Genomic DNA, 13,208 nt, shown 5'->3' on the forward strand with positions numbered 1-13,208 from the left:
TTTCAGTTTTATTTTTTTAATTTTCTAGACGATTTGTCAAAAAACAGATTCTGAAACTCCTGAGTATGAAGCATGTACCAGAGCTTTGAAGGCCATTAGCAAGGTGAGAAATTCTACATTTACTTTAGCAGACACAACACATAAATAGTTTCGCTGTTTCCAGCTGTAAATAAAAAATAAAAATATTTTAGGCTATGTGCGCACGTTGAGTATTTGCTTGCAGAAATTTCTGCAAGGTGTCTGCATCTCTTGGCAACAAAAATGTGCGTTTTGCCATGATTTTTGGTGTGTTTTTTTGCCACGTTTTATATTTATATTTTGCATGCCTTTTTGTACAGCAATGAAGGCTTTTTTGAGTTAAATGAAGATATTTGAAAAAACAAAACAAACGTTTTGTGATGTAATTTCTTGGTTCAACAACACCTTTTTCATGCTGATTCTGTAGCCTCAGGGTATTGGGATAAGGGCTTGATGTCAGCAGCTGTCATTGACACCAAGTCCTAGGCCAGACACTCTAAATACTAAGGCGGTAAGTAAACACAAACACACATAAACACACACATTGTTACCAGCCTTTGTAGGAGTGTTAACAAAACGAACCCACATAGGCTATGACCAAACATCATTTTAAAAAAAATTGCGTGGACTTCCGCATAATTTTCATAACCAGTGGAGGGAAAGCTGAGGGTTGATGTAAATATTCTGGGAAGGAGCCAATAGCCATAAAGGTTCCCAGACTATTAATATCCGATCACCACTGTTTGCTTAGCCTTCACTGGATAGTTCACAGGGGGGACCCCAGAAAAACAATGACATGGGGTCCCCCTATAAAATCTAACCAACAAAGGCTAGTCAGACAGCTGCGGGCTAATATTAATAGCCTAGGAAGGGTCCATGGTTTTTTGGCCCCCTCCCAGACTAAAAACATTAGCTTTCAGCTGCCCAAGAAAAGGCGCATCTAAAAAATGCGCCATATCTGGCACTTAGCCTCACTCTTTCCACTTGCCCTGTAGCAGTGGCAAGTGGGGTAATGGTTGGGGGGTTGATATCACCCTTGTATTGTCAGGTGACATCAAGCCCACGGGTTAATAACGGAGAGGCGTCTGTAAGACTCCCCCATTATTAACCCCATAGTGATATTATAAAAACACACACCCAGAATAAAGTCCTTTATTTGAAATAATGACACAGACTCCTTTACTGAATCTAAATTAAACCATACTCACCGAGCACCTAATCCACTCATGCCAACATCTCCTGCAACAAAAATAAAATAATAAACCACAATATCCCTCACCTGTTCGAGAAGATAATCCATAATTTCCCATGACGATCCGGATGACTTTGAGAGCAGTCACACTGCTCTCAAAGACCACTGGTGATACACTGCGGGAGCAATTATCTGCTGTCAGTATATCACTGAACTGCTGTGAGAGATCACCAGAGTTCTTCAGCTGATCAGCACTGATCAGAAAGTTCTCACGCAGCAGTGGTGCTGATCAGCTGATGAACTCTGGTGAACTCCCTCACAGCAGCTCAGTGACACGCTGCGTGAGCGATTTACCTCCTGTCAGTTTATTGCCGGCGACCGGCTAGAGCGGTCACATCTCCGGATGTGACTGTTCTACATGTGAGATCGCTGTGGGATACTCAGGATTACGTGGACTACGGCGAACAGGTGAGTATATGATGGTTTATCATTTTTGATTTTTTGTTCTAGTAGACGAGGGCGTTGGGGATTGGGAGTTAAGGTGAGTTTAATCAGCGGCTCCTGCTTATCACTGTTATCATTGACAGCAGACATAGCCTGATGGGAGGAGTAGTCTCATCAGCCCATGCCTGCTGATCTGCGGAAAGCTGTTTATTGCAGGGCACAGCTGCGGGGGTCACGCTGACAGCATGACCCCGCAGCGCTCTGCCCGACGGTCTTACCGGCCGTAGCGTTACCACCGATAAGAACCACCGCGCCAGTGTTTCCCACGCTGTCACACAGATGACAGCGTGGAAAACGACATAGGAAGCCGGTAATGATGCAAACAAAAACTCAGCAAATCTGCAGACCTTTTTATACCTGCGTTTTTGCTCCGGATTTGACTGACTCAGTTGGAATCAATGTGTGGAAAACGCTAAAAATCTGCACAAAGAATTGACATGCTACAGAAAAAACTCACTGCAAATACTCAAAGGAAATATATTGCTCATGTGCACAGCACTTCAGGATTGTCATTGAATTAGCTGGCATAAGGATTTTATAGCCGTTTTGGCCCATTTTCAAGCAGGAAAAAGCATAAAAAATGCACCGTGCGCACGTAGCCTTAGTCTCCTGTTACCTTCATTCACATAACTGTGACCCTCTGCATTTATCTGGCTTTTTGATGAGATGCTTCAGAAGGTAAAATAGGAAAGATCCTTTAGCGAGAATCCCCCTTGTTCACTTGGGTCCCTACCAATGGGTCTTCATCGATCCCTTTGTTCTCATGATCAGTTGGGGTCCTATGTAAAAGACCCCTTTTAAGTAATGACAAAAGGATCTCCTCTAGACAATGGGGTCCACCTTTAAAAAGGGGACAGATGGTCTAGTGCAGAGGTCCCCAACTCCAGTCCTCAAGGCCCACCAACAGGTCATGTTTTCAGGATTTCCTTTGCATTGCACAGGTGATGCAATTATTACCTGGGCAAGACTAAGGAAATCCTGAAAACATGACATGTTGGTGGGCCTTGAGGACTGGAGTTGGGGACCCCTGGTCTAGTGCATTGTATATATTTTTTATAGTTGGGAGTCCAGCTGCTGAGAACCCCATCGAATGCTGAAACAAAGGTCAGCTGTGCTCCACCACGTGCTATGCTCCATCTGTAGACTTCTATGAACCTGTGCACCACCAACCCCATCTACCCTAGGAGAACTATAGTGCCACACCTGTCTACAGGTTGTGTACAGTATTGCAGAACAGCAATACCAGACGCAACCTATGGACCAGCATAGCGCTATTTCTAACTGTAGAAACTCCCTTTAATTCCAGTATGAGGCCGATTTGTCTCCAACCTCCCATGTTATGGGTTGTACTGGGGAATAGAATCTGCACCTTTCTTGTGATATTATTCGGAATTGTCTTGTAGTTGGTCAAAATGTGCAATGAGGGGGCCCGGAAGATGGAGCGGACGGAGCAGATGTACACCTTACAAACACAACTAGAATTTGGAAAAATCAAGGTAAAAGAAATGTCCGAAAAGTGTCTAAAGTAATAATATAGCACGGGAAGGGAATACTGGTTTCCAGTGTTTGGGGGAAGGTGATCTCTTATTGCTATTTTTGGTACTAGATTTATTTGTACAGTAAACTAACTATTCTAGAAGATACAACTGCGGTGAGCCACGGCGGAGGCGCCAGGAGTCAATAGCGGGAGGTGGTGTAGAGGTGGTGTCTGGGTGCAGGTGTTGGTGCGCTCGATGCTTGTGCAATTTCACCGAGCCGGACTCACAGGGTGAACTTGTAAATGTAACACTTTACTGACGGAGAACACAGGGTAGCGTCTCTCTCACTTAAAGAAAAAGTGGAGGACGATGCTGAAGTTGGTTTCCTATTCAGCAATTTCTTTTTTTTCTGTTCTTTACAGGATTGAGTAAAATCACAATAGTAACATACAATGCCCTGATGTAAAAATACTGACAGCAGCTACAAAAATTACACAACTGGCACAAAAATGGGCATCAAAGTGGTCACCGAAGGGCGTTATTGAAAGGGTTAAATGACTTTGGGCCACTGATTCCACAATGCAGACACACAGATGATGATGGCCCCGATCTAAATCATGTCACTCAAGCCTGGCCCAAACGGGTTCTGGGCATTAGAAACGGCATCAAAGTGGGCAGATGGTCGATTGTAACAATTTGAATAAGTAACTGGTGTTTTAAAGGGGTTAAATGACTTTGGGCCACTGACCTTACACCATGATTACATAGTGGTGCTTTGCATCAAATTCAGGTCACTCCAGCATGGCCCAAATGGGTTCTGGGCATCATCAAGGGCATCATATTGGCAAATAGACAATTTTCACAGATGTAAAAATTTGCCCACTTTGATGCTAGAGCTGATGTCCAGAAGTTGTTTGGGCTACGCTGGAGTGACCTGAAGTTGATGTGAGGCATCACCATCTGTGAATTGGTGGTATGAGATCAGTGGCCCAAAGTCATTTAATGCCTTAAAAATACCAGTTACTTATTCAGATCTGTAAAAATTGGCTACTCGCCCACTTTGATACCAGTCTTGATGCTCAGAACCAATTTGGGCCAGGCTGACGTGATATAAATTGTCATGTGGGGCATCACTATCTGTGTATTGGTGTTGTGAGATCAGTGGCCCAAAGTCCTTTAACCCTTTAAAAACACCAATTACTTATTGAAATCATTAAAAATCGACATCCAACTTTGATGCCAGTTCTGATACCCTGAACCCATTTGGGCCAGGCTGACATGATATAAATTGTCATGTGGGGCATCACTATCTGTGTAATGGCCATGTGAGTTCAGTGGCCCAAAGTAATTTGACCCTTTAAAAACACCAGATACTAATTTAAATTGTTAAAGTCGACTGTCTGCCCAGTTTGACGCCCAGACTCCATTTGGGTCACGCTGGAGTGACTGGAATTAGATGTGGGGCATCACTATCTGTGTCTGCATTGTGACATCAGCGGCCCATAGTCATTTAACCCTTTCAATAACGCCGTTCTCTGCCCACTTTGATGCCCTTTTTTGTGCTAGTATTCTAATTTCTGTAGCGGCTTTTAAGCGTCTTCACATCAGGGCTCCTCGCTGTATTGTATTTTATCATTGCGTCTTTTGATTTTTGTCATTACACCTGTAAAAAACAGAAAAAGAAATTGCCAAATAAGAACCCAACTTCAGCATCGTAAGTGGCAGTAATTCACAGTATAAGTTACTGTGCATATGGTGTGTAAGAAGGCATCTTCTCCTTATGAAACAAGCCAGTGTAGGCCTCTCAGGGCGGCCGGAGCTCAGCTCTTCTCACTTACTATTATGCACAGTCCAGGTAATGCTACGCTGATGGCCGGACCTTCACTGGCCGGCTCCCCGTGGACACACTAGTGGTGTGGAAGTTCTCACGGTTTAGGCCCTACAGGAGAAGGTGAGACCAAGTTCGTGGCATGGCAGACACATGGATCTGGTTTCTGGCTGGAAGCACTTATGAAAACCAATATGCTGAAAAGCACTAGTTCAGCCTTATCTTTCAAGGCTTCATTCGTTTGTGGAGTTAACTATGTGGAGAATGATGTCCCCTCAGCGTGGACTGGACTTGATTCGAGGAGCAGAGAAGCTTCCTTCCTCTCCCCTGACTAGAGAGGACTAGACTAAACTACTTTCTACCAGCTCACAGTGTGTGCTCCTCCCAGTCATTTCTATGGCAGCTTTTTTTGAAGAAATGAATCCCCTAACGTTCATAAAGTACAGACCAAAGTTTGGACACACCTTCTCATTTAAAGATTTTTCTGTATTTTCATGCCTATGAAAATTGTACATTCACACTGAAGGCATCAAAACTATGAATTAACACATGTGGAATTATATACTTAACAAAAAAGTGTGAAACAACTGAAAATATGTCTTATGTTCTAGGTTCTTCAAAGTAGCCACCTTTTGCTTTGATGACTGCTTTTCACACTCTTGGCATTCTCTTGATGAGCTTCAAGAGGTAGTCACCGGGAATGGTTTTCACTTCACAGGTGTGCCCTGTCAGGTTTAATAAGTAGGATTTCTTGCCTTATAAATGGGGTTTGGACCATCAGTTGTGTTGAGCAGAAGTCTGGTGGATACACAGCTGATAGTCCTACTGAATAGACTGTTAGAATTTGTATTATGGCAAGAAAAAAGCAGCTAAGTAGAGAAAAATGAGTGGCCATCATTACTTTAAGAAATGAAGGTCAGTCAGTTCGAAAAATTGGGAAAACTTTGAAAGTGTCCCCAAGTGCAGTTGCAAAAACCATCAAGCGCTACAAAGAAACTGGCTCACATGAGGACCGCCCCAGCAAAGGAAGACCAAGAGTCACCTCTGCTTCTGAGGATAAGTTTATCCGAGTCACCAGCCTCAGAAATCGCAGGATAACAGCAGCTCAGATTAGAGACCAGGTCAATGCCACACAGAGTTCTAGCAGCAGACACATCTCTACAACAACTGTTAAGAGGAGACTTTGTGCAGCAGGCCTTCATGGTAAAATAGCTGCTAGGAAACCACTGCTAAGGACAGGCAACAAGCAGAAGAGACTTGTTTGGGCTAAAGAGCACAAGGAATAGACATTAGACCAGTGGAAATCTGTGCTTTGATCTGATGAGTCCAAATTTGAGATCTTTGGTTCCAACCACCGTGTCTTTGTGCAATGCAGAAAAGGTGAACGGATGAACTCTACATGCCTGGTTCCCACCGTGAAGCATGAAGGAGGAGGTGTGATGGTGTGGGGGTGCTTTGCTGGTGACACTGTTGGGGATTTATTCAAAATTGAAGGCATACTGAACCAGCATGGCTACCACAGCATCTTGCAGCGACATGCTATTCCATCCGGTTTGCGTTTAGTTGGGCCATCATTTATTTTTCAACAGGACAATGACCCCAAACACACCTCCAGGCAGAGTAAGGGCTGCAAAGCAGTCATCAAAGCAAAAGGTGGCTACTTTGAATAACCTAGAATATAAGACATAATTTCAGTTGTTTCACACTTTTTTGTTAAGTATATAATTCCACATGTGTTAATTCATAGTTTTGATGCCTTCAGTGTGAATGTACAATTTTCATAGTCATGAAAATACATAAAAATCTTTAAATAAGAAGGTGTGTCCAAACTTTTGGTCTGTACTGTACATTGACCAGTAGATGGCAGCAAAATACAAATTCCATTGCACATTTCTGAATCCTCAGTGTACGCACACACAATGTATTACATCTCCTAACTCACAGGGCCCCAAGTAGTACTGGCACACTGGAATAAATCCACTGCCACATGACAACTGTTCCACTCAACAGCAGTAGACCGGGTACTGGGATATCACACAACCTCCTGTCACCCCTGTAGGAATAGATTGTTGGTCACTGACACAGGAAGATGGAAGCGGGGGATAAACTTTTGCAGACTCTAATTGTTAATCAGAATGTAGTACTGACCTAGGTATCGGGGTCTGGAGAGATCACCCTCGGGCAGCTATGTTCCATTGTAGAGAATGGGTCTGACATGCAGTACCGCACAATCTATGGACAGATGTGACTGTATTTGGCAGGAAGCAGCCATGATTTCTCTACATCCCCTTTTAAGTAAGGACTCTGTATAATTAATCACTCCGTTACTTTTCCCCAGCCATTCCCTTTGATATCTGCGTCCCGTTGGCTCCTAAAGAGAGGAGAGCTCGGACTCGTGGAAGAGGGCGGAATATTCCGGAAAGGCTTTGGGAGAACCTTCTGCTATCTTTTCCTGTTTAATGATGTTCTCATAATGACGAAAAAGAAAAGGTGCGTGAAGGAAGGAGGAATCTGCTGCAATTCTTAGTCGATCCTTTGCTTTATTTCAACAATTTTGGCAACTAAGCAAACAACCAAAACCATTATTGACGCATAGAAACAGCCGGATCCTGGTGAATATCAGCCCTTGATTGTCACATTGGTCTTCTCGTCTATCTTATATTGGCCTTAAGAAGGATATATCTAGAATTATGTACACCTGGGTCACCATGGTCCATATCCCAGTGAGATGTTGGTGCTGGTCCAGCTCTGCTCGGATATCCATACAAAACTCTGTTAATGTCTTAAAGTGGTTGTCCAGCCAAATATAAGCTTGTATAAATGGAGCGTCGCAGCTTCACCACTGGACCCGCTGCTCTCCCGGGTTTATTCCAACACAAAATTACCGTAATCCTCCATGTTGGTGTAAGAGGGTGGACAGGCCTTTATGTCCCTCCTATGAAGTCATTTATGTGAATGTTAAAAATGTTTTATTCTCTTAAGGGCTCCTTTCCACTTGCGAGATAAATGTCCGTGTCTCGCATGTGAAAACCAAGCTGTGGCGCCGGCACTTGGGAGTGGAGCGTGCGGCTCCATGTATTGCTATGCAGCCGCAATCTCCGCTCTGAAGTGCTGGCGCCACAGCTTGGTTTTCACATGCGAGACTCGGACGTTTATCTTGCAAGTGGAAAGGAGCCCTAATTGTTATAAAAACTACGCATCCCTGTAGCCGTGGTCTGTCAGGTTCCTGCAGGGTTAACTGCAAGGCTGGCCCCTGGAGGGAGTGGATTCCCAGTGGGGAATAGTGTTTTTTTTTTTTTTTTTAGGGATATAGGAAGTAAGGGAGTTGCTGTTGGAGAGGAGGTGAAAAGGGAAAGCACAGATGGACCAGTGGTGGAATATACAAGGCTCAGCATGAGGAGGGACTAGTTACAGAGGTGGTAGGATATCACAGGCAAGGGGGGACCTCTGCAAGAAAAGGGCTTACATGTCCAAAAATCATACTGTCCAGCCGAAAAGGGGGCCTTTAAGGGAAAAAGGTAGCTCCCTACTGTGGGTTCATCACGGGGAGCAATGACTCTACGAGCAGCTCCTGGGACTAATCTAAGCAAGGGCACAGGGTATCTGGGCCATAGTGACACACCTGGACCCATATGACCCTAGATCTAGGAAATTGCAGGCATTTGAAACTGCTCCCCATTCCTTTGCTGTACCTGTTGCCAGGAATAAAATGCTAACTGTAACTCCGGGGAAGGATCCGGTGTATTGTATGGAAGGCGATGGAGAATGCATAACCTGTTATCCCCTGATCACCAGTTTGGCCGTGCATAAAATGGACCTTGTAAGAATTGGTCTAGCTTCCTGATTGAAAGGGTTAAAGAGAGCGGTTACTGCACCAAGTGTGTCAGAATAGGCGGGGGGAGGTATCCGATTCAGGAATAATGTCGCACATGCACATCCACAACACTAATTTTTCTGTAATTGGTCCTGGCGTGGAAGAGGCGGCCCACTTACACGACTACTGTCCAGTGCCAGCTTACACTGGCACTTGACTAGTGAAGTGCTCTAAAGGGGGCTGGCTGTCAGGCTTTGGGCAGTAGGTAAGACTGCTCCCTTCAACCTCTAATAAGGAGTCTGGCTTAGCTAGTACATTGCACTGGGTCAAACAGCCAGCCCCCTTCAAGTAGATCGGACTCGTAAGAGGCTTGTTCTGAGCAGTGATAGCCCCTTTTTCCCTGCAATAACCTTCAAGCACAACTCTTGTTCCTGCGTTTTAAAGGGAGTCTGTGAGCACAGAATGACTGTCCAAACCAAGTACAGACACTCGGTGCACCATGGCGAGGCCAATTTGTTATGCACACCTTTCCACCTGAAGGGATGAGATATATGGAAAACAAGAACTTGGGAAGGTGCTATTATTGGTTGGTTGGCCCAGGCATGACACGTGCTTGGTTTGAACAGTCATTCTGTGCTACAGTTCTTATAACGTTTTTTTTTTTTTTTTACCTGATCTATCTAGATAATTCTTTGGTTCTAATAAATTATTATATATTCTATACAGTGAGGAGAGTTACATGGTGACGGACTATGTGAAGACTGAGCAATATGAAGTTGATATGTTTGAAAATGGAGACAACCAGATGTCTGGGTCCTCAAAAGCTGGTAACCGGAGTCCAACGGGGCCATTTATATTTCAAGTCATAATGAGAAAATCCATCAACGCTGAAGTGCGACAGGAGCAAATTGTGCTAGCAGCCGACACCCTGTAAGTGGTACTTAGTGGGTAACATCCTGTAAGTGGTTCTTAGTGGGTGACATCCTGTAAGTGGTACTTAGTGGGTAACATCCTGTAAGTGGTTCTTAGTGGGTGACATTCTGTAAGTGGTTCTTAGTGGGTGACACCCTGTAAGTGGTACTTAGTGGGTGACATCCTGTAAGTGGTTCTTAGTGGGTGAGACCCTGTAAGTGGTTCTTAGTGGGTGACACCCTGTAAGTGGTTCTTAGTGGGTGACAACCTGTAAGTGGTTCTTAGTGGGTGACATCCTGTAAGTGGTTCTTAGTGGGTGACACCCTGTAAGTGGTTCTTAGTGGGTGACATCCTGTAAGTGGTTCTTAGTGGGTGACACCCTGTAGGTGGTTCTTAGTGGGTGACACCCTGTAGGTGGTTCTTGGTGGGTGACACCCTGTAAGTGGTTCTTAGTGGGTGACATCCTGTAAGTGGTTCTTAGTGGGTGAGACCCTGTAAGTGGTTCTTAGTGGGTGACACCCTGTAAGTGGTTCTTAGTGGGTGACAACCTGTAAGTGGTTCTTAGTGGGTGACATCCTGTAAGTGGTTCTTAGTGGGTGACACCCTGTAAGTGGTTCTTAGTGGGTGACATCCTGTAAGTGGTTCTTAGTGGGTGACACCCTGTAGGTGGTTCTTAGTGGGTGACACCCTGTAGGTGGTTCTTGGTGGGTGACACCCTGTAAGTGGTTCTTGGTGGGTGACACCCTGTAAGTGGTTCTTAGTGGGTGACACCCTGTAAGTGGTTCTTAGTGGGTGACATCCTGTAAGTGGTTCTTAGTGGGTGACATCCTGTAAGTGGTTCTTAGAGGGTGACATCCTGTAAGTGGTTCTTAGTGGGTGACACCCTGTAAGTGGTTCTTAGTGGGTGACATCCTGTAAGTGGTTCTTAGTGGGTGACATCCTGTAGGTGGTTCTTAGTGGGTGACACCCTGTAGGTGGTTCTTAGTGGGTGACACCCTGTAGGTGGTTCTTAGTGGGTGACACCCTGTAGGTGGTTCTTGGCGGGTGACGCCCTGTAAGTGGTTCTTAGCGGGTGACGCCCTGTAAGTGGTTCTTAGCGGGTGACGCCCTGTAAGTGGTTCTTAGCGGGTGACGCCCTGTAAGTGGTTTTTAGCGGGTGACGCCCTGTAAGTGGTTCTTAGCGGGTGACACCCTGTAAGTGGTTCTTAGTGGGTGACGCCCTGTAAGTGGTTCTTAGTGGGTGTGGGAGCAGCGATGCTTCGAATTGGCCAATTCTGCAGATGAGTGGCCATGATCTTGCTCTTACTTTACCTAAAAAGGATGTGACGTAAAGCTTTAATTTAATAATGATTTTGATTCCTAATGGTGGTGATGATGGTAGTGGTGTTGGTTCTTGGATTGTGTGGTTGATTTTGGTGTTTTTTTTGTGTTGGTAGTTAGTCGTGATGGTTCTTGGTTGTTTTAGATGTGGTGGTTTGTGGTTATTTTTTGGTGGATGTTTTTATCCATTATATGTATCCATGGCTATTGCAAAACTACAACTCTTGACACTTTCAGAGCATGTGGGGAGTTGTAGTTTTGCAACACATGCAATTTAAAGGTGCATCATGGTGGGGCCAATCCTTTATATATGCCTTCCCACCTGCTAGCTTCCCATCAGTCTCTGCTCTCCTCTACCACAGGTGGGAAGGTGTATATAAAGGATTGGTCCCACCGTGATGCACAGAGCGCCTGTATTTGGTGTGATTAGTCGTTCTGTGCTGACCGCCCCTTTAAAAACAACCTTTGAGGATTTGGCTCGTACTAGTACAAGAGTCATGTAAACCCCCAATCTCCACACTTTGGATATACCCTGATTTACAGTCCAGTTGTCGTCCAGGTTCACTCCCCGCCATGTGAATGATCTAGGATTGTTCGTTTTTCTGATAGCCTTATATGTATTCGCTTTGCAGAAGTGACCGAGCGAGATGGATCACAGCCCTCCAGGTAAAGGAAGAAAGTAAGCGATACAGCAGATCCAAGACGGCAGGTGAGGATGCCACACCCTAGCAACAAAAGCTTCTTTTTTCCAATACAGAGCTACAAATCTCCCTCCATAGTAAAGTAGAAGATTCTGCCTACCAGCAGGCACCACTAGGGGGCGCTCATTGAGAGCTGTATGAATCCATCAGCTCCCCCTAGTGGCATCTATAGGTATCATTACCTCTGGCTGTGAGGAAGGAGCTGGGGATGTGGAGCTTCAGCAGTTGGGGTTTAACCTCTCGGATCAATAATCTTCTCGCTACTTATAGCTCTGTTGTACTTTATTCCTTTACTTTCTCTCTTCCCACAATCGATCAGTTTAGTAAGTAACCATAAGCCATTAAGTAATTCAATCCTTGCTGCCTTCTTGGTTTTCCTAAATTACCTTTAAAAAGAGGATTATTTTACCAATGTGTTCACATTTATGTATTAACCTTATTGTTTTTAACTCTGTTATTTGGCACCTAATGACCTGGAAATTCCATTTACTGTATCTTAAACCAAAAATCATCAGAAATCGGGGAGATTGCCGCGTAGTGAATTCTATGGCTTAATAACATAACATTTAGGTCATGTGCCCTGTAGGAATTAAAATGGCTATTTATGTGTAGCCAAATGGAGTATTAATGAGCCAATCGGTAGAACTTCACGTTCGAACGATGGAGAAAAGCAGATCATCGATGGCCACTTGCCTATAGTTTCCGTACTCATTTTCATTTTCTGCAGATAAGGCTAGTTTCACATTTGCGTTTAAAAACGCAGCGTTTTAAATGCAAACGCAGGTGGTGAAAAAAAGTCTGTAAACGCGTGCAAACGCTGTGTTTTTTAGACGCATGCGTTTTTTCATGTGGTAAAAAAAAGCGCCGTTTTGACGCGTTTACATGCGTTTTTTCCTGCGTTTGCGTTTTTGAAATGCATGATGAGAAGTGTGTGACAGATGCCAATCATCAAAATCAACTAGAAAACCCACTATAAACAGAAATGGTTAGGGTTAGGATCCCTAGGGTTAGGATCCCTAGGTTTAGGGTTAGGATCCCTAGGGTTAGGATCCCTAGGGTTAGGATCCCTAGGGTTAGGATCCCTAGGGTTAGGGTTAGGATCCCTTTAGGGTTAGGGTTATGGTTAGGATACCTTTAGGATTAGGGCTAGGGTTAGGATCCCTTTAGGGTTAGGATCCCTTTAGGGTTAGGGTTATGGTTAGGATCCCTTTAGGGTTAGGGTTAGGATCCCTTTAGGGTTAGGGTTATGGTTAGGATACCTTTAGGGTTAGGGCTAGGGTTAGGATCCCTTTAGGGTTAGGGTTAGGATCCCTTTAGGGTTAGGGTTATGGTTAGGATCCCTAGGGTTAGGGTTATGGTTAGGATACCTTTAGGGTTAGGGCTAGGGTTAGGATCCCGTTAGGGTTAGGGGGTGGCTTATCAGTCTGTATTCTTGTGTTTT

At 44.5% G+C, this 13,208-nt stretch overlaps 1 protein-coding gene across 4 annotated transcripts in view; it reads left to right on the top strand.

Moving 5' to 3' along the window:
• ARHGEF16 (Rho guanine nucleotide exchange factor 16) overlaps positions 1–13,208 on the top strand; it is a 105,090-nt gene that overhangs the window by 83,088 nt on the left and 8,794 nt on the right. For all 4 annotated transcript variants that reach the window (XM_069741856.1, XM_069741858.1, XM_069741857.1 and 1 more), the window contains 5 exons: positions 29–103; positions 3,118–3,210; positions 7,359–7,510; positions 9,561–9,764; positions 11,699–11,775. In XM_069741856.1, coding sequence (XP_069597957.1) covers positions 29–103; positions 3,118–3,210; positions 7,359–7,510; positions 9,561–9,764; positions 11,699–11,775 — 601 coding nt within the window. The remainder of the gene's footprint in view (positions 1–28; positions 104–3,117; positions 3,211–7,358; positions 7,511–9,560; positions 9,765–11,698; positions 11,776–13,208) is intronic.

The sequence above is a fragment of the Ranitomeya imitator genome, chromosome 10, assembly GCF_032444005.1.
Source record: "Ranitomeya imitator isolate aRanImi1 chromosome 10, aRanImi1.pri, whole genome shotgun sequence".
In the NCBI taxonomy this organism is placed as follows: domain Eukaryota; kingdom Metazoa; phylum Chordata; class Amphibia; order Anura; family Dendrobatidae; genus Ranitomeya; species Ranitomeya imitator.